Genomic DNA, 26,710 nt, shown 5'->3' with positions numbered 1-26,710 from the left:
AAAACTTTCCTTACGTCCGCGCGGTAACTCTTCCGATAAATTTTTTCGTGTGATTGTTGTAATGTTTGCACCATTTTAAATTAGCCGTTACATAAAGTTTTATATATGGAAATTTGCGCAATTTCATGTACAATACAACTAAAAACAACCCATGGTTGTAGCTTTTATCAGTTTTGAAACGTTTTCATATAAATAACGATGTGCCAAAATTTCAACCTTCATTCAACTTTGACTCTACCGAAATGGTCGAAGAACGCAATTGTAAGCTAAAACTCTTATATTCCAGTAATATTCAATCATTTACCTTCATTTTGCAACAAATTGGAAGTCTCTAGCACAATATTTTGATTTATGGTGAATTTATGAAAAAAAAAAAAAAAAAAAAAAAAAAAAAAAGAAAAAAAAAAAAAAAAAAAAAAAAAAAAAAAAAAAAATTTCCTTGCGTCCGCGCGGTAACTCTTCCGAAAAAAATCAGAAATTTTTTCGTGCGATTGTCGTAATGTTTGCACCATTTTAAATTAGCCGTTACATAAAGTTTTATATATGAAAATATGCGCAATTTCATATAGAATACAACAATAAATAGAAAAAAAACCACGTTCGGTCAACATTGACTACCGAAATGGTCGAAAAACGCAATTGTAAGCTAAAACTCTTACAGTCTAGTAATATTCAGTCATTTATCTTCATTTTGAAACAAATTCGAAGTCTCTAGCACAATATTTAGATTTATGGTGAATTAAAAAAAAAAAATTCCTTCCCTACGTGCGCGGATTCTCCGCCACAAATCTCCAAAATGCGTAAGTCGCATGCATTCTTGTAATATTTGCTCAGTTTCATAGAGTTTTATATATGAAAATGTGCGCAATTTCACATAGAATACAACAATAAATAATTGAAGGTTGTAGCTTTTCTCATTTTTTAAATATTTGCATATATATATATATATATATATATATATATATATATATATATATATAAAAATTAGACATTCGGTCAACTTTAACTCGTCCGAAATGGAAGAAAACGGCAATTGTAAGCTAAAACTCTTACATTATAGTAATATTCAATCATTTATCTTCATTTTGAAACAAATTGGAAGTCTCAAGAACAATATTTAGATTTATGGTGAATTTTTGAAAAAAAAAATTTTTTTTACATCCGTGCGTTACGAATTCATGCATCATTTTGTGATAACATTTTCTCTGTGTTGCTTTGATCGTTTTACAATGTGTTATATACCAAAATGATCGCAATTTAGTGTACAATACAACGAAAAAAAAAATTAACTTGTTAGCCTTAACCGTTTGCTCACAGCTCGATTTGAATACAATTATATATGACACTTTGTTTTTGCGCTATCATATATCGCATTATTTATATATGATAATGATATTTATTTTCATTTCTGATGGTTGCATACTAAACTTCAGGCAATGACAAAAAAAGGAGCCAAAAATGTACTCTTAATCTCGAAAACTAAGCGCGCTGTGATTTTTTTGAAAAAAATATTTTTTCCGCCTCAGAGCTCAATCCGAGACCCCCTCGGCATATGGGAGACGATTTTTATTATACCCCTTCGGCGTTAAAGGGTTAATTAAGCAAACATTTCTAAAAGTGTGCCAAAAGAATGTGGATGAATTCATGAAAAGGTGGAGGGTGAATGTGACAGATTCCCTCTAACTAGTAGGACAGATCTTGTCACAACACTAGGTGCCAATGGAAAACCACCAATATTTATGGTTGACATCATATCGATAAAATCTTGGTGTAAGTGTTTTAGCAATGCCAAGTGCATTTTAAGAATAGCAGAGAGCTCCCAGGAAGAAGTAAAAGTTCAAAACTTTATGGGCACTGCTCTAGAGCTGAGAGAGATCCTCCAGAGAAATTACTAAATAAGCATGTGACATAACCTGATGATGCCAATAGGAAATAATTTTTCAATGTCAAAACAATTGGGGAATTCTGAGAGCAGGAACAGACAAGAGGGAGAAGGTTAGAAGGATTCCATCTGCTGGAGGTATAATTCAAGCCTCTCAAGAGAATGAAGGCAAATCAGGAATACACTTTTTTTTTTCCAAGTGGGTGCAACTGGGTCTGTTCCACATGGAGTATGGCTATTTAGAATTGATGGGTTAGTAAGAACAAATGTGTGATGTAGTAATTTTTGCATTTTTAAAGTCTTTGTAATTAAGATAATACTAATTATCCTATCTAACCCTATCTAAAGTTGCTAACAATTTCAAGAAATACAAAACACGGAACGAGCCAAATTACATTTTTTTTTTTTATGAATTACTAACTGATCATTGAAATGCAATGCCAACTTGTCCACAGCAATTAAAACTGACATGCATGAAGAAATTTAATGAATATACATATGATTGATTTTCCACAAAAACTGATAAAGTGAAAAATAAACTGATATACTAACAAGCAAACAAGAATAGGAAAAAATGAGGTTTAATAATTCATTAACTACTATATGGGACTGAAACTAAATGAACATGATACAATAAGTGGACACTTGAAAACTGCTGATTTAATATTCCACAGCCTAACATCCATAACCCACATATATTCTAGTAGATCACACACAAACATGGCTGGTAAATTCCTCGTGCACATCTGTTTACAGAACTATACTAGATACTGAAAAGACAAAAAAAAATTCACAGACATTCAATCATACCAACACTATCACTGAACTTATAATGAGTGTAATTCGTAACAACCACCTAAGCAAGCAAAAAGAACCTTCTTTGGGCTTAAGTCCAGAACTCACCTGCAGATCCTGGTAAGAAAAGCCCGGCTGCAAGCAGCTGTAGACAACGTCTGAAGGCCGAGTTGATTGGCAAAGCCTGTCTGCTTGGGTTGTTCATTATGGCGTAATGGGCCTGAAATGGAATCATGTTTATTGAAAACATTTTTTTTCCAAATTACAAGTGCAACTTTCTAAAATAAAATATGGAACAAATGAAATTTAAATTCTTTATTTTTTCGATCATTAATTATAAATAAAATACGAAGGTTGTCCGTAAAAGAAAGTTCCCAAAGATTTTTCACAATGAAAAACATGATTACTGGCATTGAATAATACATTTTTGGAAAGATTACTTTTTCCTATTTTTTGACACGATCGCCGTTGAGATCAATGTGTTTTTGCATGCAGGGTACCATCTCTTTATGCCTGAATCGTAGAACTCTCCCGCTGCTCCTCGAAGGTAGCTTAAAACCTCTTTTTTCAGCTCCTCTCCATTTCTGAAATGCGTTATGGACGTGTGTACGCCCATCTTTGAATTCTCTGCACCATTTGTGCAAGTATTGTACGCTCATACACTTTTTTCCGTAGACTTCACACAGTTGGGAATCAATGTCCACCAGAGCAGTGTTTTTTGCACACGAAAACCGAATCAGAGCATAATTAGCATCTGGCAGGAGAAGCGAGTGGGGGCTCACTCTATCGGCTGCCAAGCCAAGGCTGAGCATCGCAGACAGCTCGTCGGGGTGGGGGACTGGGAGAGGGGGAACAAAGCTACACACCAGTGTCGCCGGATCCCGCGTAACAGCGTTCCTCGTGACTGCAGCTCCTTGGGAACCTTATTATACAGACAACCCAAGTAGTATATTATTTCAAAAAAAACTTTTCATGCCATCCGTGTGAAGTGGTCTGGTAATACTACCCTTTTTCACCATAGCTAGTTATTTGAATCAAGTTTGGAAGAGCTCATTCATTAGACAGGGAAACTACTACAACTAAAGGTAGTAATTTCAATGGCGTACAGTATGTACGTATATACATTTTATCTCATTCCTTATATTTTTATATTTCACTCCTAGTGCATTAGCCTCTTAAAGTTACCCTTAAGAATGAAATTGTTAAGATACAATAAAGTTTTACACATACTTACCTGGCAGATATATACGTTTAATGGCCCACCCAGCCTCCCCTCAGGAGGGAGATAAGGGGAAGAAAAAATCTGTCAGAAAACGGGAATGATTCCTATTACCGCCACCCAGCGGCGGTATGGGGTGATCACCTGACCTACCTGTAGCGTGTGCCGCGAGTTTTGAATTCTGTCGGACGTCAGAGACATTAGCTAAGTATATATCTGCCAGGTAAGTATGTGTAAAACTTTATTGTATCTTAACAATTTCATTTTTACACATGCAACTTACCCGGCAGATATATACTTAGCTGATTGGCACCCTTGGAGGAGGGTAAGAAATAGTTACTCAATATAAATAGCACTTCAAAAAACAGGGAAAACAACTTTTGTTGTAGGTACTATAAAAAACTTAAATACCTTGATTCCTACCTTATTGGGCAGAAGACTTCATGAATACTGTCTATGAGTCTGCTTGCCTCAAGAGTTCCAGTGAGGATGAGACCTGTCACTGAGAACTCTTCTGGATCATGTCAATGGGGGCTAGCCCGCTTACTCGACAGAGCCTTATTTCGGATCGTACCAATGGGGCCTATCCCACTTACATGGTAGAGCCTTCACCTTTGTCATATCAACGGGGACTAACCCTCTTACAAGACTGAGCCTAGGTCCAAACCATTACAAGGAGCATGAAACAACCAATCTCGACCACCTGACCACACTACTTTGTTATAAAATGTTATTGTTAGTATACAATAAGGTTTTGTACATGAACTTTCCTGTCAGATATATACTTAGCTGATTGACACCCTTGGTGGAGGGAAAGAGACAGCAATATAAATATGGAAAAAAGGGGAAAACAACACTAGTTGTAGGATGTAAATACAACCTTGGTTCTTACCTGTTTAGGCAGAAGACTTCGTAGTTACTGTCTATTAGTCTGCGTTGCCTGAAGAGCTTCAGCGAGGGCGTGACCTACAGCTGACAGACTTTTTGGGTCTATCAAAGGGATTTGGTATCCGCTTACTTGATAGAATCCGAGCAGGATCTTGTCAAAGGGGATTCGCCCTCTTATATGACAGAACCTAACCACTATCATTGCAAGGAGCTCAAACATAAACTGATCACCTAACCAATCTAATCATTGTTAGACATACGACATGAAAGAGATGCCTACCCGCATGCTCTTTCAAACAACCAAAAACTTACAACCTAAACAAGGGGGAAAAAATATACTACAAAGGATATGTCTCAGCTCCCTGCCCCAGCACCGAATCCGCCGATACGTACGGGCCTAACGCGAAGCACTTTTCATACGTGATTTTGACGTCTCTCAGATAGTGGTTTGCGAAGACTGAGTTGCAACGCCAGAATGTTACTTTCATAATATTACTCAGGGATATGTTTTTATTGAAAGTTAATGAAGTGGCAATAGCTCTTACCTCATGAGCTTTGACCTTCAGAAGCTTGAATTGACTTTCATCACATGTCGCATGTGCTTCTTTCACCAGGCTTCTGATGAAGAAAAAGCGCATTCTTCGAAAGAGCCCTCCTTGGATCTCTTACAGAGCACCAAAGGTTGACATCATTGCCCTTAAGTTTCTTCTTCCTCTGAAGATAAAACTTTAAACTTCGTACTGGGCAAAGTGACCTCTCTGCTTCCTCGCCTACTAAGGCAGATAAACCTCGGACTTCAAAACTCCTAGGCCAAGGATTTGAGGGGTTCTCGTTCTTAGCCAAGAACGAAGGCAGGAATGCACAGATCGCTGCATCTCCTCTGAACCCCACTCTCCCTTCTATTGCATGGAGTTCACTAATCCTTTTTGCGGAAGCCAATGCCATGAGAAAAAGTGTCTTCCTCGTGAGGTCTCTAAAAGAGGCAAACTGAGGCGGTTCGAACTTAGGGGACCTAAAGAAACGTAGCACTACATCCAGATTCCAACTCGGAATCTCTGGCGAAACCTTTTTGGATGTTTCAAAAGATCTTATTAGATCATGAAGGTCTTTGTCTTCTGAAATGTTTAAGTCTCTGTGCCTAAACACTGCAGCCAGCATGCTACGATAACCTTTAATGGTTGATACCGCCAGTCCACTTTTTTCCCTAAGGAAAAGTAAGAAGTCTGCTATTTGGGTTACAGAGGTACTGGAAGAGGAAAAGTGATGGTTCCTACACCACCGTCGAAAGACGTCCCACTTCGATTGGTAGACTCTAAGGGTAGAGGGCCTTCTTGCTGCTGCGATAGCAGTTGCAGCTCTTGCAGAAAACCCTCTCGCTCTGACCAAACTTTTGACAGTCTGAAGCCAGTCAGACCGAGAGCGGGGAGGTTTCTGTGATACCTGTCAAAGTGGGGTTGTCTGAGCAGATCGATCCTCTGTGGTAATGATCTCGGAATGTCTACTAACCATTCCAGTACCTCTGTGAACCATACTTGTGCGGGCCAGAAAGGGGCTATCAGCGTCATCCTTGCTGCCTCCGATTCTGCAAACTTCTTGAGAGTTTCTCCCAGTATCTTGAAGGGAGGAAAAGCGTACATGTCTAGGCCCTTCCAATCTAGGAGAAAAGCATCTATTGACACTGCCCTCGGGTCCGATATCGGAGAGCAGTAGTTGTCTATCCTCGCATTCTTGGCTGTGGCGAAGAGGTCTATGTGAGGCCTGCCCCAAAGTCTCCACAGGTCCTGGCAAACATCCTCGTGAAGCGTCCACTCCGCCGGCAGGACTTGATCTTTCCTGCTCAGGAGGTCTGCTCTGACGTTCTTTTCTCCCTGTACGAACCTGGTAAGGAGACAAATCTTCCTTTCCTCTGCCCACAGCAGAAGTTCTTTTGCTGTCTCGTACAGGGAGAAGGAGTGAGTTCCCCCTTGCTTCCTGATGTATGCCAGGGCCGTGGTGTTGTCCGAGTTTATCTGAACTGCCAAAGCTAGGACGTAGGGCTCAAATGCTTTCAAAGCTAGCCAAACAGCCATCAGCTCTTTCTTGTTGATGTGCCCGGTCACCTGTTCCTTCTTCCAGGTGCCTGACACTTCTCTTGAGCCGAGCGTTGCTCCCCAACCTGTTTCTGACGCGTCGGAATACAACACTTGGTTGGGGTTCGGAATGTGAAGGGACATCCCTTCTGCAAACCTGAGAGGGTTCGCCCACCAAGAGAGGTCCTTCTTGATTTCTCTTGAAATCTTGAAGGAGAACTCTAGGTTTTGAGAATGACACTGCCAGTTCCGATGTAGAAAGAACTGGAGAGGTCCGAGGTGCAACCTTCCTAGAGAAAGGAATTGCTCCAACGAGGAGAGTGTCCCCAACAAACTCATCCACTCCCTCGCTGTGCATACGTCTTTCTCTAGGAAGGCTTTGACTTTCTCTGACCCTCAGGCTATCCTTTCTGGAGAAGGAAAAGCCCGAAAATCCAGAGAAACCATCCGAATCCCCAGATAGATACGATCTTGACTGGGGATTAACTGAGACTTTTGAAAGTTCACCAAAAGTCCCAGAGAACTCGCCATGAAAAGGGTCTTTCGTAGGTCCTCCAAACATCTTTTCTGTGACTTGGCTCTGATCAGCCAGTCGTCCAAGTAAAGGGACACCCTCACTCCCTCCAAATGTAGCATCTTGCTACATTTTTCATTAGTCCTGTGAAGACCTGAGGGGCTGTTGAAAGGCCGAAACACAAGGCCCTGAATTGGAATATCCTTCCTCCCATCATGAACCTGAGGTATTTCCTTGAAGAAGGATGGATCGGCACATGGAAGTAAGCGTCCTGAAGATCTAGGGACACCATCCAATCCCCTGGACGAAGAGCCGCCAACACTGAGGATGTCGTCTCCATGGCGAACTTCCTCTTTTCTACAAAGAAATTCAGGGCGCTTACATCCAGAACCGGTCTCCATCCTCCTGAGGCTTTTGGAACTAGAAACAGGCGGTTGTAAAAGCCCGCTGAGCATGGGTCGCTCACTAGCTCTATAGCCTCTTTCTCTAGCATTTGTTCTACTGCCAGAGTAAGAGCGTGGCTCATGATGGGATCCCTGTACCTGGCCACCAACTCCCTCGGAGTAGTCGTCAAAGGTGGTCTTTCTGAAAAGGGAATCAGATATCCTTTCCGGATAATCGAGAGGGACCAGTTGTCCGCTCCCCTCTTTGCCCAGACTTCTGCGAATCTTAGAAGCCTGGCACCTACTGATGTCTGGAGGACTTCTTTCCTACTTCTTCGCTCTGGATGAGCGCGAGAAGGATCTTCCTCTCTTGAAGGGTCTATTACCTCTTGAGGTAGAGGCTCTAGAAGGAGGGCCCCCTCGAAAGGGCTCCTGTCTAGCCGGAGTCTTCTTCTTAGTCTTCGTCTGGAAGGTGGTCCTAGGTTTCCGGGCAGACTGAGCGAGCATGTCTTGAGTAGCCTTCGCGGAGATAGCTCCCGAGATGTCCTGGATTATCTTCTTTGGGAAGAGAAGCGGCGAGAGTTGCGAATAGAGTAGCGAGGCTCTCTGAGCATGAGAGACGGACTTTGTCAGAAAAGAGCAGAAGACCGATTTTTTCTTAAGAACCCCTGCTCCAAACAGGGAGGCTACTTCGCTCGATCCATCTCTAACTGCCTTATCCATGCACATCAGTACACTGTTGAGATCCTTGGGTGAAATGGAATCCGGGTTCTGAGTCCTTTTAGCCAAGACCCCCAAAGACCAGTCAAGGAAGTTGAAGACTTCCAAGACTCTGAACATTCCCTTCAACAGGTGGTCGAGCTCGTTCATAGCCCAGGTAGTCTTAGCCGACAAGAGGGCCGAGCGTCGTGAGGCATCAACCAGTGAAGAGAAGTCCGCGTCTGCAGATGACGGCAGACCCAGGCTTAGGGGTTCTCCAGACTCATACCAGAAGCCTAGTCTGCCCGTCAGCTTAGAAGGAGGGAAAGAAAACACAGTCTTCCCTTTCTCCTCCTTAGAAAGAAGCCAATCACCAAAACCTCTCAAAGCCTTCTTCATTGAGATGGTTGGTTTCATCCTCACACAGGAGGAAACCTTCGTCTTCTTAGATGTCGAGAATAACGAGAGAGGAGAAGGAGGAGCGACGGGAGTAAGAGCGTCTCCAAACTCTTGAAGGAGGAGGTCTGTCAGGATCTTGTAGGCGATACCGAAGAATCCTTTACCAAGTCCTCTTCTGAAGGTTCTATTTCATCCACTGAAGAACCTTCGGCTTCTTTACGAGAGCAGCTGGACTTCTCTAAAGAAGAGCGTCTATCTAGTGATGAGTGTCTGGCAGCCGTCTGGCGCCTATCAGGGGAAGCCAAAGCTTCGGGAGAGCTCCTATCAAATGCGTCCTTCCTACTCCGATGAGTGAGTCCTCTGTGATCCTGTAGTCTGCTCCTAGATACACGGGAGTCCAAAGGGGAGCGCCTGCTAGGAGAGGAGAGCCTACTATGCTCAAGGCGCCTATCAGAATCCATGCGCCTGTCAAAAGGAGAGCGGCTGCCTGGCGAACTGCGCCTAAAATGAGGAGAACGCCTGCTAGGCTCTTGGCGCCTACCAACAGGAGAGCGAATCCCTGGAGAAGATCGCCTACTCGGAGACAGGCGTCTACCATGATCCAAATACTTAGATCGAGACGCGTGGGTTTCTGCAAAAGCTAGTCTATCAGCCGAGAAATTTCTTTCAGGCTCTTTACGCCTGACCTGAACAGAGCGGCTAACAAAGGTGAAAACGCGGCCTATCAGGAGAGAAGCGCCTATCTTCCGCACAGCGCTTGGCACGGGCAGAGAGCGGCTACTTGGGGAGTAGCGCCTACCAGGCTCTAGGCGCCTGACATAAGGAGAGATCCTGTCTCTGGAAGAGTCCATGTATGAGGAGGCTCTCTTATCCGGAGATTGGAGGTTCTTCGGAAAGGAGCGAGAAGAAGAAGCTGTGCGCTTATCTTTAGACGAGCGCCTACTAGGCGCTTGATCCCATTCTACTGGAGAAATGAAGTCGCCAGGAGAAAGCTTCTTGGGCGATTGGCGCCTGGAAGACGACAGGCGTCTGCCGAGGGAAGAGCGCCTCATTCCATCCGCTGTTACAGGAGAGAGAGCCGCCTCCGACTGAGAAGGCAAAGCAGGAGAAGGTAGCCTAGACTTCTTGACGGGGAGAGAGACGTCCTTCTTACGACGCGTGCCTCCAGCCAAGGAGCCCGCCAGAGCCGAAATCTGAGCTTGCAGCCCCGCAAGAATCCGAGCTGGAGATCTTGCAAAATCCTCCACAGGGGATGAGGATCGAAGCCTACTCTGAGGCGAGAACTCCTGATCCCTCCTGGGTTTCTTGATATCCACTTCAGGCTCTTCCGGAAAACATTCCGGGCTGGAAGGAAAGGCGCAAGGAGCCTTCCAGGCTCTCTTCAACGGTCGAGATGAATCTGAGGCGCTCCATCCTCTTCTAGGAGAAGGTGATGAAGAAGAAGAGAAGCATTGGCTTAACACCTCCTTCTTGGCGCGAATTAAGGCAGCCTGGGAACGAACATCAGGATCTACCGAGGGGACGCCTGATCGGTGGGGGTTCTCCCTAACCTTCCTGCGGCTGTTGACTTTCCTCCTCCACTGGGACTGGGAGTCTGGAAGAGGTCTAGGCCTGGAAGCATTAAGGAGCCGATCAGACGCACCCTCCACTGCACTGGGGTCACAGCACAAATCACCTTCACTATTACTCTTACCTTGCAACGAACGAATTTTCTTCTCCATGCTAAGGATCGTGGCTCTCATGGTTGCCACTTCCGAAGGCGCATCTTTAGGTTCGATGCAGGGAGCAGGAGCTGAAACGGGAGAAGGATCTAGTGCTACGACAGGATTGTCTACTTCTACCTCGCTAATACGAGACTTACTAGAACTTCTAGACGAGGCTCTTCTCACCCTGTCTTTCTCCAACTTCCTTAAGTAGGAAGAAAGAGACTTCCATTCACCCTCATCCAACTTCTCACATTCATTACACGGGTTAATAAAGGAACATTCTTTACCCCTACATTTCAAGCATACTGTGTGAGGATCTACCGTTGCTTTCGGTAGCCTCACCTTGCATTCATCTATAGAGCACACCCTAAACATAGAAGATTTCTTAACCTCTACATCAGACATCTTGAAATCAAAGAAAAATCCAAACCAATATCCAAAAACAATCCACAAGCGCGTATGCCAAGCCAACAAGATCAGGTACTTCACCGAAAGTCAGTCCAAAAATATCCAAGGCAACGAGAAACGAATAAAGCTGTCAGGAGGTAACAACCACAGGTGTAGTCGACACCGGCCACAGAAAAATTCTGACTGGAAAGGGAGATAGGTTCTTACAGCCGCCACCCAGCGGCGGGTAAGGTAGATCACCTGACCTACCTGTCGCGTGTGCCGCGAGTTTTGAATTCTGTCGTGACGTCAGAGACGTAAAGCTAAGTATATATCTGACAGGAAAGTTCATGTACAAAACTACGATTTGAAAGTGGTACTTTTCCCTGACCACTTTCAATCGACCATAAAAAACAACACCACAAGATTAAAATTCCTAATCTATCTAAACTAAGCAAGATTGGTTTCAGCCCCCTGTCCCAGCACCGAATCCGCAGATACGTAAGGTCCGAGAGAGAAGCACTTATCATAAGTCACACGTACATCTCTCAAATAGTTAGATGCAAACACAGAATTGCATCTCCAATATGTGGATCCAATTAAGTCCTGCAACGACATATTCTTGTGAAAAGCTAAGGAGGTGGCCACAGTCTGAAGGCAGTCAGACCGAGCGCGGGGAGGTTTTTGTGGTATCTGTCGAAGTGGGGCTGTCTGAGAAGATCGTTCCGTAAAGGAAGGTACCTTGGAAAATCTATCATCCATTCCAGTACCTCTGTGAACCACTCTTGAGCTGGCCAGAATGGGGCGATTAGGGTCAATTTCGCTCCTTTCGTCAAAACAAACTTTCTTATGACGTCTCCTATGATCTTGAAAGGAGGAAAAGTGTATCCGTCTATTCCTTCCCAATTCAAGAGGAGACCGTCTATTGCTACTGCCCTTGGATCCGAAATCGGAGAGCAGTAGTTCTCCAGCCTGGCATTCCAATGTGTTGCAAACAGGTCTATGTTTGACCTTCCCCATAGGCTCCAAATCTGATTGCAGACCTCTGAGTGCAGGGTCCGCTCCGTGGAAATGACTTTATCTTTCCTGCTCAACAAGTCTGCTCTTACGTTTTTCTCGCCTTGGATAAACCTCGTTAAGAGCGTGATGTTCCGCTCCTTTGACCATAGAAGAAGCTCCTTCGCCTTCTTGTACAGTGAGAGAGAGTGAGTCCCCCCCTGTTTTTTTATGTAGGCTAGAGCTGTCGTGTTGTCTGAGTTTACTTGCAACACTGAGTTCGCGACTTGGGATTCCCACTGCCTGAGAGCTAGATGCACTGCCACTAACTCTTTCTCGTTGATGTGCCAGGACACCTGTTCCCCACTCCAGGTGCCTGACACTTCTCTCGGGCCCAATCGCCCCCCTCCCCCCACCCATTTCCGAAGCATCTGTAAACCAAACACTAAGGAGGGGTTCGGTAACTGCAGCGATAGTCCCTCGTTTAGTCTGCCTGGTTCTAACCACCAGCTGAGGTTTTCCTTTATTTCTCTGGAAAGAGGAAAAGAGTCCCACAGATCCTGATTCCTCTGGTCCCAATTCTCCTTCAAGAAGAATTGAAGGGGTCTTATGTGAAGCCTCCCTAGAGAAACGAACTGTTCCAACAAGGAGAGGGTCCCCAGAAGACTCGTCCATTCCCTCGCGGAACATTGTTCTTTCTCTAGGAAGGTCTTCACTTTTAGAATACACCGCTCCTGTCTTTCTATGGATGGAAACACTAGAAAACCCAGAGAATCCATCAGAATCCCCAGATAGACAATGCTTTGCTGGGGATCCATCTGGGATTTCCCGAGGTTCACTAACAGTCCCAGGGACTGAGTCAGATCCAACGTCGATCTTAGGTCCTCCAGACACTGATTCCTGGATTGAGAGCGAATCAGCCAATCGTCGAGATACAGAGATATTCTTATTCCTTTCAAATGTAGCCAATGGGCTACGTTTTTCATCAATCCCGTGAAAACTTGGGGAGCTGTGGAAAGACCGAAACAAAGGGCGCGAAACTGAAATACTTGGCCCTGTACCATAAATCTTAGGTACTTTCTGGACGAGGGATGAATGGGTACATGAAAGTAGGCATCTTGTAGATCCAATGACACCATCCAATCCACTTGTCTTAGCGCTGAGAGAACTGATGAAGTCGTCTCCATTGTGAACGTTGTTTTGATCACAAAGTGATTCAGGGCGCTTACGTCCAGCACTGGTCTCCACTCCCCCAAGGCTTTTGGTACCAGGAAGAGGCGATTGTAAAAGCCTGGAGATTGAAGGTCTAATACCTTTTCTATAGCCTTCTTTTCCAACATCTGTTGCACCAGATGTATGAGGGCTTGGTTCTTTAAAGGATCTCTGTATCTTGCCGCCAACTCCCTTGGAGTGGTGGTTAAGGGAGGTTTTTCCCTGAAGGGGATCAGATATCCTCTCTCGAGGATAGAGAGGGACCAGTTGTCCGCCCCTCTCTGAGCCCAGACCTTCACGAACCTCAAAAGTCTGGCTCCTACTGGAGTCTGGAGGACTCCTGTCTCACTGCGGCTTTGAGAATGGTCTTCGAGAAGATCGTCCTCTTTTAAACGGTCTTCTACTCTTAAGTGCGGGTCTCGAGGTTGTTCTTCCTCGAAAGGGCTGTTGGAAGGACACTTTATTCGTAACTCCCTCTCTTTTAGCCATCGGCACAGCAGGTTTAAGCCTCTTGGCGGACTGGGCAAGAAGATCTTGCGTAGCCTTCTCCGAAAGCGATCTAGAAATGTCCTTCACCGTCTCCTGAGGAAACAGGTATTCCGAGAGTGGGGAAAAAAGCAAAGAGGCTCTCTGTAAGGGAGAAACAGACTTGGAGAGAAATGAGCTGTATACTGATCTCTTTTTGAGCACTCCTGCTCCAAAGAGAGAGGCCACTTCTGTGGATCCATCTATGACTGCCTTGTCCAGGCACGAAAGGACACTGGATAACACCTCCATCGTAACAAACTCCGGATCCTGCGCTCTTTTTGCTAGAGCTCCTAAAGCCCAATCCATGAAGTTGAAGACTTCTAATGTGCGAAATAGACCCTTGAGTAAATGGTCCATCTCGCACATTCCCCAAGACGCTTTAGCTGACAGTAGAGAGCGTCTTCTAGATGAGTCCACCAATGCAGAAAAATCCGCGTTTGCAGAAGCCGGAAGGCCTAACCCCATGGGTTCCTTCGTGTCGTACCAGACACCCGGCTTACCTGTTAATCTAGACGGAGGGCACAAAAACACAGTCTTACCTGCCTCCTTCTTAACCAGGAGCCAGTTCTCTAGATTCTTAATGGCCTTTCTCATAGAGAGAGTTGGCTGCATCTTGACAAAAGAGGGGGACTTTGCCAACTTAGTACTTGACAGCAGAGATCCTGGAGAAGGAGGATCAGCCGAACACAGAGAGTCCCCAAACTCTTGAAGGAGCAGTGACGAAAGTCTCTTATAATCAGAGATTCCTACTTCTTTCGTTTCTTCCTCCTCCGAGACTTCCTCCAAGGTTACGTTCGGAGAGGGAAACTTCTTAGGAGAAGAAGTCCTGGCAGGCATGCGACTCTTATCCTTCAAGAGTTCGCCAGATGAAGCCGCCAGTTCAATACCCGGAATATGCTTCCTCGGGAAAGATGAATCCTCCGCTTCCTGCCGCTCCACAGGTTCTTGATACCTGATAGGAGAGGATCTAGAGCCTACCTTCCCAGGCTCTTGGCGCCTATCCGGTGAAACACTTGTTTCCACTCTCGAGCGCCTACTATGAGTAAGGCGCGAATCCAGTCAGGATCCTTTCAGGCTCTTGGCGCCTGTGAGGAGAGGCGCTTGAGCCTACTCTTCTATGACTCCCAGGAGTAGGGCGCGAGTCTGAAAAGAAGCTCCTTTCAGGCTCTTGAAGCCTACGAGGAGAGGCGTAAGAGCCTACTCCTGAGCCTCTTCCAGGAGTAGGGCGCGAATCCCTGGCAAGGCTCTTCTAAGGCTCTTGCTGCCTTTGAGGAGAGGCGCTTGCGCCTACTCTTGCTTGTCTTACAGGAGTAGGGCGCGAATCCAAGATTAGGCTCCTTTCAGGCTCTTGACGCCTGCTAGGAGATTGGTAAGCGTCCAATCTAGATACTCTTCCAGGAGTAGGGCGCGAACCCATGTTTAGGTTCTTTCCAAAGTCTTGGAACCTGCTAGGAGAGGCGCTTGACTCCCTTGAGGAAAGCTTATCACGAGCTACCGGTCTCGAGGAACGAAAAGGGCTTCTATTATCCAGGCGTCCTATCGAACGTTGGCGCCTTCTAGAAGTCATCAAAATCTTTCGAAGGAGAGCCCTTCTCACTTCTATCCCTATGGGCAAAGCGTACCCTCTCTCGTTCCTTCCTTCCACTTGAAGAGGAGATCCTACTCCTAGGAGATCGTTCTACTGATACTAATCGATCACTACCTTCTCGCGTGAAGACTTTCTCCTTACTCCTACCAGGAGAGGATCTAGAGCCTACATCTTGGCGCCTTGCTCTATGACTCTTCTTAGCATCCGAGCTTCTGCGCGGGGAATACAATCTTCCCTGTCTAGACGAAGCATAAAAGAGTCGTCTACTCTCGGGGGAGAAGAGGTTCTTACTGGTGAAAAGCACCTACTATACTCCTCCTTCCTACTAGGAGAAGGCCTCCTAACAGAGCTCTTAACTGGAAGAGAGGCGTCCTTCCTGCGAGAAGGCTCCTTGCGCCTACTAGTCGAAAGAGAGCCTACTAAGGATGATAGATTCGCTTGAAGGTCCAACAGGAATTTCTTAGTAGAGGACCGAATCCCTTCTGGTGAAGATTCAGGAGACTTCATAACCTTCTTAGGTGAAGGAGAATACTCCGGAAAAGGCTCCGGGCTGGAGTCAAGAGCGCCTTCTCCTGACGGTTTCCAGGCTCTCTTGAGAGGGCGCGATTTGGAAGATGAGCTCCATCCACGCTTAGGTGAGGACGAATCTGAATCGGAAAAACACTTCCTTAGGAGGCTTTTCCTATAGCTCTCCAAAGCAGCCTGGGACGAGCCTACAGGATCTGCTGAAGGGACGCCTGACCGTTGGGGATACTCTACATCCCCCTTGCGGCTTTCGACATTCCTCCTCCCTTGGGCATGGGAGTCTGAAAGAGGTCTAGGCCTAGGAGCGATGCGGAGTCGGTCAGACGCCCCCTCCACTGCACTGGGGACACTGCACACGTCACTACACACTTCACTCTTACCTTGGTCTATATCACGCAATTGCTGTTGCAAATTGCGAATTGACGCTTCCACAGCGGCTCTCTCGGCAGACGCATCTACGAGTTCGCTGCGGGGGGAAGGAGCTGAAACCAAAAAGGAAGATGGCGAAGCTACTGCAGGGTTAGAGATACTATCCTGTTCCGCAGAACAGGATCTACTTGAACTTCTAGCCGAAGCTTTCCTAATCCTATCCTTCTCTAATTTTTTCACGTATGCAGTTAGCTCTTTCCATTGCACTTCAGTTAAACTCTCGCATGCATCACAAGTATCCTTAACTGAACAATCCCTCCCCCTACATTTTACACAAACAGTGTGAGGGTCCAAAGTAGCCTTAGGTAACCTCACCTTGCATCCTTCATTTATACATACTCTAAACAGAGTTCCAGGTGTTAAATCAGACATATTATCCAACTAAATCCAAAAAACAGCGTATGCCAACAACCAAAGATCAAATACTTCCCAAATAATCCTCGGCGAAGCAAGCAAGAAATTCTATGCAGGAGCTACCAACAAAGTTGTTGTTAGCGCCGGCGACAGAAAAAATCTGTCAGAAAACGGGAATGATTCCTATTACCGCCACCCAGCGGCGGTAGGGGGCGATCACCTGACCTACCTGTAGCGTGTGCCGCGAGTTTTGAATTCTGTCGGACGTCAAAGACATTAGCTAAGTATATATCTGCCGGGTAAGTTGCATGTGTAAAAATTTTAGTTTATTCTTCTTACACCTATTGATCAACAAGACCGCCAGCATAATTTTTGAGGACGTTATGGTAAGCCAGATTAAAGTCAGCTGGGTGGTCTGGTTAAATTTATAAGAATCATAATAAAACAATTAACTCACAGAATTATAGCTCAATTATTCTGATACAATACACTTTTACATATTTTATTGGTCATTATCATCTATGTTATTATATTGGCTATGTTTTCCTCTTCAACATATGGAGATTAGTGGTCTTGTTGGTACTGTCTGTAAGACTGAGTGTATTGACAGAACTGTACAGCAACAATAAACTACATATGGCAGGAAATAAGTTTTTCTGAATGAGGGTGACTGAAAATTCTCCTGTACTAATATGACTTAACATTGTGCCCTTGTTGATAGCAACTGCAAATATTTAACTAAGGCAGTTACATTACATTTTTATAACACAATGTACTTACTAAAAGATCAAGCATCCATGGAGATAGGGGATCAAAACCTTCGAAACGGGTACGCAGATCTCTTAGTAAACGGATGAGGACTTTTATAGTTGAATGATGTGCATTTTCTTCAAACCACCGACTACAAAAGAAAAAAATATATACAATTTACCATATACTTTTGATAACTCCAATGTCATAATTAAATTTTCATCAGATTTACATTTAGCAAATTCTATGTGAATGATTTTAAATTACTTATAAAAGTTGTGTTCAAAACTATTATTCAGTAACCTGATGACTAACAATGGAATTAAAGCAACGCATGAATAAAAATTTAATGATGTCCACTCACAAAGGGTTAAGATACAACTTCCTCCTAACCTGTGTCTGATAGCAGCTAAGTGTGACTGAAGAATTTTCTGGTCAAGGTGAAGCTCTGGGTCTAATTTACGCAGGTTCTGGTGGATTGTCGTGACCAAAACTCTTACCGTCGCCTCGCTGTTGCTTATCTCAAAACCTCGGTCGTCGGGAAGCATCGTCAGAACAAGAACTGTGAGAAAAAGAAGGGTCAGAGGTTAATTATATTCCCCCACATTAACAAAGACTGTCTGACACTTCCAACAAGACTTAATTGTTGGACTTCATCTTCAAGACTGTGTACACAACTGGACGAAATTTGGACAATCAAATAAAACATTCCCGAACTGTTGACCTACATTCTCTGCAATATGAATCTCAATCCTGTGATTAATTCTTTAAATATCCAAGAATACAAAAATCTAACTATTCAAAAACAAGACAAAATTACTTTCACTGCTGAATCTGAAAGTGGGTTTAGCCTGCTTCATTCTTGCATCAGATTCATTATTTCATAAGGGCTGACATTAAAATCTTAAAAGAGATGCTCCCCTCTAGTGGGGTGCTACCGACTTGAATTGTGCTTGTGTAAAGCACCTCAAATGGCACCTTAAGTTATCAAAAATTTACCTTTGACCTACAATGCATTGGTTTCTGACTTTTATGTCTTGTTTCCTTTAGCTGTCATAATACATATTTACCCAACTCCTGTTTTCACCTAATACATCTTTTCCCAACTCCTGTTTTCACCTCTTGAGAATAATTTTTTGACAAGCTCCAGGAGTCTATAAATGTGACTCAATGGTCTTGTTAAATTAATGATGATGTCAATAGTAATTTACAAAACACAAGTGGCAGAACATAGAAACAACCATCCAAACTCATCCCTTTGTAGGTTCTAAGGGCCTGAAAAGTTTGTTAATTACAGGGACAACTCAGACGCACAAGAAAAATGTACAAATGGCACAAGTAAAAGGAGATAAAACTCCTCACTTAATCACCCAGAACAACTCCATTTAGTATTTGAGAGCACACAATGAGATTAATTCTTCAATGACTCCTTCAACAACAAAAGACTATGAGTTTAAGGTTGCAGAACTATTAAAGTTTGCTAAAAATTATGGCGAGTCTCTCAACAATAATACTGACACCAGAATGAATCAATTTTTCTTTAAATAACTTGGTATGTTTCTCAAACAAAACTGTAAACAAAGCCAATTAAATTTGCTCTTAAACAATTTGGTGTTTCTCAAACACAAAATTTCACCATTTCACATTACTTACAGTCAAGGACATCTCAGCAGTAACTACACTACCCAAAACAACCAATGTTCATATTTAAATTGAAATGCAACTCCCCAGTTTGAGTTACTGCTGCACCACCGTAAGACACCAACCTTCGTGTGGCTCCTGTGTTCTGAGGTCGTCACACACTTTCTTTCCCAACGCTTCGACGGCTTCTTTGGTGGGGAGCGTTTTGAGAATGACCACGATGTCAGCCACATTATGACCTGTCATCATTGTGCCCTTTTTGTACGACCCTACTTGGCGTACTTCTTCTATTTGCTGGAAAGGAATGAAGAATATATGGGACGATTCACTTCACAACCTAATCTGAATCATATTCCATAAAAAAACTTTGACTAAAAATACTCTTTGTAAAAACAATAATTATAAAATGTAAAAATTCATCTGTCTACACAAGGCAAATATCAAAAAGGTATTTGTACAAATAAGATTAACTGTGACAACTAAGGTACAGTTATATTTTCAAAGAAATATGTTATTGTTATAATACAATTAAGTTTGTTCATACTTACCTGGCAGATATATATATAGCTGTATTTCTGACGTCCGACAGAATTTCAAAACTCGCGGCACACTTAGTGGGGCGGCCAGGTGGTAGTACCCATTCCCGCCGCTGGGAGGCGGATATCAGGAACCATTCTCATTTTCTATTCATATTTATTCATGACCCTTGTCTCCTGAGGGGAGGAGGGTGGGCACTCTAATTATATATATCTGCCAGGTAAGTATGAACAAACTTAATTGTATTATAACAATAACATTTTGTTCATGAAACTTACCTGTCAGATATATATATAGCTGAATCCCACCTTCGGATGGTGGGTAGAGACAGACTAGGATTTTTAGGAAACTTAAATTAAATAAAAAATTAACTTATTGGTTCCTTACCTGATAGCAAAGTAGACTCTGTGATTACTGTCACTTAAAGCCTGCTTATGCTTTTATCAGAGTTGCCAGCCAGGTTTGGACCTGTAGTGCTGGTGCACTCTGGATGCTCTGTCAACGGGGACGTGACCACAATGTGACAAGACCATCTAGCCAAACATATGGCAGTAACACAGCAACCGACCACCACCTGACCAACTAACCAAAAAACCCCTGACATTAACACTAAGGAATGGGAGATTTCCACAGAAGATCTCACCATCAACCAAAAACACAAAAAACTAACCTAACTAAGCTAAGGGATAGGGAGAGAGCTACCTTCAGCCCCCAAAACTGTGTCTGCCGAAATGTAAGGCCCCAAAGAACTACAGTTCTCGTAAATCGTTCTCACATCCCGGAGGTAATGTGAGGCGAATACGGAATTGCTCCTCCAAAAGGTGCTATCAAGAATATCTTTGATAGACCTATTCCTTTGGAAGGCAAGAGAAGTAGCTACGGCTCTGACCTCGTGAGCTTTCACTTTAAAGAGGCTCAAATCAGTCTTCTGGCAAGATGAATGAGCCTCTTTAATGACGTCCCTCAAGAAGAAAGCAAAAGCATTCTTCGACAACGGCAAATCTGGTCTCTTCACCGAGCACCAGAGATTACCTGAGGGACCTCTTATCTCTTTAGTCCTATTCACATAGAACTTGAGAGCCCTGACAGGGCACAGGGCTCTCTCTGGTTCTTGACCCACGAGACTCGATATTCCTTTGATTTCAAAGCTCTTTGGCCAAGGATTAGACGGGTTCTCGTTCTTAGCCAAGAAAGATGGGCTCAACGAGCAGACAGCGTTGTCTCCCTTGAAGCCCACTAGGCTACTGAACGCTTGGATTTCACTAACTCTCTTCGCCGTCGCCAGAGAAGCTAGGAAAGCGTTTTTCTCGTCAAGTCCCTTAGAGAAGCTTCATGGAGAGGCTCAAAGGGACTTAGCATCAGATGTTTCAAAACCACATCGAGATTCCATGAGGGCGGTCTTGCTTGTGGAATCTTGGTGGTTTCGAACGACCTTCAGAGATCGTGCAGATCCTTATTGTCGGAGAGGTCCAGTCCTCTGTGGCGAAAAACGGCAGACAACATACTCCTATAACCCTTGATTGTAGGAACTGCCAATTTCTGCACATTTCTTAGATAGAGTAAGAAATCTGCTATCTGATTACAGAGGTCGTGGAAGAGGAAATTCCTTCCTTTTTGCACCATGCCCTGAAGGAGGACCACTTAGACTGGTAGACAGCTCTTGAAGAGGCTCTTCGAGCATTAGCGATTGCTCTCGCAGCTGCCTTTGAAAAGCCTCTCGCTCTGGCCAACTTTTCGATAGTCTGAACGCAGTCAGAGCCAGAGCGGAGAGGTTTCGGTGAAACCTTTTGAAGTGAGGCTGTCTGAGTAGATCTCTCCTCCAGGGCAACGTTCTTGGGAAGTCCACAAGGAATGTCATGACCTCTGTGAACCACTCTCTTGCTGGCCACATTGGGCAATCAGAGTCAACCTTGTCCCTTCTGAAGCTGCGAACTTCCTCATTACGTCCCCCATGATCTTGAATGGGGGAAAGGGGAAAAGGCGTAAAGATCCAGGTCTGTCCAGTTCCAGAGCAACGCGTCCACTGCAATTGCCCCTGGATCCAGAACCGGGGAGCAATACAGAGGAAGCCTCTTCGTCCTCGATGTAGCGAACAGGTCTACTAGAGGACGTCCCCACAATGTCCATAATTGTTGACAGACTTCCTGGTGCAAGGTCCATTCTGTGTAGAATCTGATTTCGTCGACTGAGAAGGTCCGCCCTGACATTCTGAACCCCTGCCACGAATCTTGTCAGGATCTTGATGCGCCTTGCGTCTGCCCATAGCAGAACTTCCTTCGCCAGGAGAAAAAGGGATCTGGAGTGAGTTCCTCCCTGATTCTTTAGATACGCAAGGGCTGTGGTACTGTCTGAGTTGACTTGAACAACCTTGCTTGACAGTTTGTCTTCGAAGAACTGCAGCGACAGGAATATCGCTGCAGTTCCTTTACATTGATGTGCCAGGCTACCTGTTCCCCTCTCCAGGAGCCTGACACTTCCTCCCCCCCTAGTGTTGCTCCCCAACCGGAAATGGAAGCGTCTGAGAACAACACTAGGTCGGGGCTCAGAAGATTTAAGGAGAAGCCCTCTCGTAACTTCTGAGGGTCGAGCCACCATCTTAAGTGGACTTTTACCTTGTTGGAGATCCTTAGGATCGCATTCAGGTCCTCTTTCGACGTCCATTCTTCCGCAAGGAAAAATTGAAGAGGCCTGAGGTGCAGTCTTCCCAGCGAGACAAACTTTTCTAGCGAGGAAATGGTGCCCAGCAGACTCATCCACTCCCTCACCGAACAAGCTTCTCTCTCTAGGAAGGCTGCGACTTTCTCTAACCCCAGTCGCTGACGTTCCTGGGATGGAAACGCCCAAAAAGCCACTGAATCCATCTGAATCCCCAGATACACGATGGACTGTGTCGGGGTCAGATGCGACTTGTTTTCGGAGTGACCAAAAGACCCAGAGGACTTTGCTAGGGCTAATGTAAACTGAAGGTCCTTCAGACACTTCTGCCTCGACGACGCTCTGATCAGCCAATCGTCGAGGTAGAGGGATATCCTGATCCCTGACGAATGGAGCCACTTCGCTACATTCCTCATTATCATTGTGAAAACCATCCGGGGCCCGTGCTGAGACCGAAACAAAGGGCTCTGAATTGCCAAACCCTGTTGTCTAAGACAAATCTCAGGTACTTTCTTGAAAGAGGGTGGACGGGGACGTGGAAGTACGCGTCCTGCAGGTCCAGAGACACCATCCAGTCGCCAGGTCTCAAGGCTCCCAGCACCGACTGAGGCGTCTCCATTTTGAATTTGATCTTTTCTACAAAAAGATTGAGCCTGCTCACATCCAGGACTGGGCGCCAACCTGACGACTGCCTTCGGCACTAGGAAAATCCTGTTGTAGAAGCCCGGTGACTCCAGGTCCAAGACTTGTTCCACCGCTCTTTTTTCGACCATCTGGTCTAACATCGAAAAGAATACTTTTCTTCTCTCCCTGATAAGATGGAGAGAGGTCTCTGGGAGTTGATGTTAAAGGAGGAGGATGTAAAAAGGGGATCTTGTACCCCTGCTCTACTATCTTGAGTCCAAGGATCCGCCCCTCTCTGCCTCCATTGCTCCGCAAAGAATTTCAGTCTGGCCCCGACTGGCGTCTGAAGGACGAGATCTTCATTTGGTGGTTTTGGGTTTGAATGAAGCTCTTCCTCTCGAAAAACCTCTCCCTCGAGGAGCTGCTCTCGAGGGGGGTGCCCCGCGAAAGGGTTTGACTTTCTTCGGGGGTTTACTGAATGCCGAAGTGGAAGGAACTGCTGGACGTCTTGACGACTGAACCAAGAGGTCCTGGGTCGCCTTCTCTTGCAAACTCGTTGGAAGATCCTTTACCATAGCCTGGGGGAAGAGATGGTCCGAAAGAGGCGCAAAGAGCAATTCCGCTTTCTGAGCGGGAGAGACCGACTTAGCGGTAAAATTGCATAGAAGAGCTCTTTTCTTCAGGAAAGCAGTTCCAAAATGAGAAACTAGCTCCTCCGAACCATCCCTGACGGCCTTGTCCATACATGACAACACGCTGGACAGCTCCCCCAGACTGAGAGAAGCAGGACTTCTAGATTGAAGGTCTAAAACTCCCAGACACCAGTCTAAGAAATTAAAGACATTTAAGGTGCGAAGCAGTCCCTTCAAGTGGTGGTCCGTCTCCACAGGAGTCCAGGACACCTTAGCAGACGATAAGAGAGACCTCCTCTGAGCGTCCACTAAACTGGAGAAGTCACCCAGAGCGGACGAAGGAACCTTTACTCCCACGTCCTCCTTGGTTTCATACCAAATTCCTCCTTTCCCGGCGAGTCTAGAGGGAGGAAGGGCGAAAGTGGTCTTGCCCTGATCCTCCTTCGAGACATAAAATCTTGAAGCTTCTTAAAAGCCCTCTTGGTCGACAGCGATGTCTTCATCTCGACGAACTCAGGGGTCTTAACGGTCTTGGAAGACGAAAGTTGAGAGGGAGGAGACCTAGGGGCTGCCGGCTGGAACTTCTCCCCGAAGGATGAACGTAACAGCCTGACAAGAACCTTATAGTCCGAGACAGCTGAAGCTACCGGAGGTTCTTCTTCGACGGAACTCCCTGGACTACTAAGTTCCCCTTCCTCCCTAAGAGGAACTGGAGAACGTCCATCAGGAGAGGGCGTACGTCCAGCAGTCTCAATCCTGAACAATGACTTCCGTTGGTTGGAAGTACCCGCTACAAGTACGGAATCGCCCTTACGACGATCCTTAGAAGGACGGACATCTTGTGAAAGAGGAGCGTCCTTAGAAGCAACGGGAACTGTCTTAACAGACACGTCCCTACGAGAGGAAGCGCGAGCTTCCTGACGAGAGGCGCCAAAAGCGTCCTGCTTAGCCAAGCAAGCGTCCTGCTGAGCGTCCTCAAAAGCGTCCTGCCTCGCTCGAAAAGTGTCCTGCTTCGAACGGCGAGCGTCCTGATGAGCGTCCTCAAAGGCGTCCTGTCGATAACTCAAAGCGTCCTGCTTCGAACGCTGAGCGTCCTGCCGAGCGTCCTCAACAGCGCCTTGCCGAGAGCGCAAAGCGTCCTGCTTAGAACGCCGAGCGTCCTGCCGAGCGTCCTCCACAGCTCCCTGCCGAGAGCGCAAAGCGTCCTGCTTCGAACGCCGAGCGTCCTGGCGAGCGTCCTCTACTGAGAGAGTAAAAGATCTACTCGGAGAACGAGAACGGTGACGATCCGGAGGTGGAGAGAGAGACGAACGAGACGAGAGAGAATGAGACTGCTTCGTCCTCTTGACGGGCAGCCCAACGTCCTTCCTACGCTTAGGCTCGACTGCTGCTGGGCGAGTCCTCTGAGCCATCAGCGACATAATCTGGTCCTGAAGGGACACTAGGATATCCTTCGTAGGTGACGAAGGAGCAGAAGAAGGGGCAGGACTGAGCCTGCGAGAAGGCGAGGGGCGAGGGGACGCCTCCTTCCTTCTAGCAGGTACAGCTATCTGCCTCTCAGGTGAACACGCCTGTGCGTGGAAACCAACGTCCTCGTCGGTAGAAACCCTCCCTCTCTTCTGAGGAGGAAAGGCGTCATAAGCATCCTCTGACGAAAGCGGAGACATAGGACGTGAAGCGTCCTCAAAGCGAAAGGTCCTTTTCAACGGACGCGAGTCTCTCCGAGCGCTCCACCCTTGCGCGGGGAGGACGCTTGGAGGACGAAAAGCAATCCTTCAGGACACGCGCTCGTGCGCGCTCCTTGGCAGCCTGGGATTTAGCAACAAGGCCTGCCGAAGGGACGCCAGATCGGTGGGGAGCCCCCGTAACCCTCTTGCGGCTTTCGACATACCCACTCCCTGAGTCCTGGGAGTCCGATAGAGGTCTAGGCCTAGAGGCATTATGGGGCTGATCTGAAGCCCCCTCCACAACACTAGGGGCACTAACACAAACTTTCACAGGGCCAGTTTCTAGGGCCAAAACTTTCGATTCGAAGAGCGCGAAAAATAGATTCCAAGAATCAGAGAAAGGGTGTTACCTTCTCCAGACACAGCACTGGGGCCCGAAGGCAACAAAACAGGATTAGGTTGAGCAAAATCTACTGTTGTTAGAGGAGGAGAAATGTTACTTCCCTTACCTTTCGTAGAACTGCCCTTGGAGGAAGACCTCCTGACTCTATCGCGCTCCAATTTACGTCGATAGGTCTCATACATCTTCCATTTATCATCATCCAAATCCTTGCATTCATTGCACCGATCATCAACCAAGCAAACATGCCCCCTGCAATCCATACAAACTGTGTGAGGATCAACTGAAGGTTTAAGAAGCCTCACCTTACATTCACTCCTCACACACACTCTGAAACTTCCAGTACTTGATCCCGACATCATGTACACAGAAAAGCCAATCCAAAATCAAAAACCAATCCACTATTACGCGTGCCAATCCAACAATCCAGAAGTCGATACCAAAAGTCAATCCAGATAATATTAAGCGAGATAAATCAAAAATCCTAGACGGAGGTACTGTAAACAGTTGTTTGCAGCACCGGCGACAGAAAAAATATGAATAGAAAATGGGAATGGTTCCTGATATCCGCCTCCCAGCGGCGGGAATGGGTACTACCACCTGGCCGCCCCACTAAGTGTGCCGCGAGTTTTGAAATTCTGTCGGACGTCAGAAATACAGCTATATATATATCTGACAGGTAAGTTTCATGAACAAAATGAATTTTCATGCACACAAAAAATACAACAATGCCAATAAAAAAGCTACATTAATCCAGTCAGCTGCAATAACTAGGAAGGCTTACAAACTGAAAATAAATTCAGGGTACTATCATTAAAGAATTCTATCACTATTGAAGACAATCTATACCACTAGAGGTTTCTTCTGGTAACAAGAAGAAAAATAAAGAAAAGAAAATCTACCCTCAACATTACTGTAAATGCACTGCATTTCTATACTTAACAAAAGCAATAAAAATAACACATACACAATAAAGATATCAACAAGGTCAAACTTCGACATTTTGGTTAGCTTAGACAAAATTAAAATGGGATTGCTACAGCTACTAAAAAAACACAACATAAAATCAGTCCAAAATAATGGTTACAAAATTACATTGACAAATCAGAAAGGGTTCCTGAACTTAACCAGTATGTCAACAGTAATTTAAGCCCCATGTAAGGGTACCACTGCTTTTGTCAATAAAAGGGAGGTGCCTACAGTATTACATTACATACCTACGCATGTAATG

At 45.3% G+C, this 26,710-nt stretch overlaps 1 protein-coding gene across 6 annotated transcripts in view; it reads right to left on the bottom strand.

Moving 5' to 3' along the window:
* The window catches only part of LOC135213330 (interleukin enhancer-binding factor 2 homolog), a 125,255-nt gene that overhangs the window by 10,616 nt on the left and 87,929 nt on the right, over positions 1 to 26,710 (bottom strand). For all 6 annotated transcript variants that reach the window (XM_064247336.1, XM_064247344.1, XM_064247310.1 and 3 more), the window contains 4 exons: positions 19,090 to 19,258; positions 17,717 to 17,885; positions 17,354 to 17,474; positions 2,786 to 2,897 (listed from right to left, as the gene is read on the bottom strand). In XM_064247336.1, coding sequence (XP_064103406.1) covers positions 2,786 to 2,897; positions 17,354 to 17,474; positions 17,717 to 17,885; positions 19,090 to 19,258 — 571 coding nt within the window. The remainder of the gene's footprint in view (positions 1 to 2,785; positions 2,898 to 17,353; positions 17,475 to 17,716; positions 17,886 to 19,089; positions 19,259 to 26,710) is intronic.

This window comes from Macrobrachium nipponense, chromosome 19 (genome assembly GCF_015104395.2).
Source record: "Macrobrachium nipponense isolate FS-2020 chromosome 19, ASM1510439v2, whole genome shotgun sequence".
In the NCBI taxonomy this organism is placed as follows: Eukaryota; Metazoa; Arthropoda; class Malacostraca; order Decapoda; family Palaemonidae; genus Macrobrachium; species Macrobrachium nipponense.
Note: the sequence above shows the minus strand (reverse complement) of the source record. Positions and strands in the feature narration are given on the sequence as shown.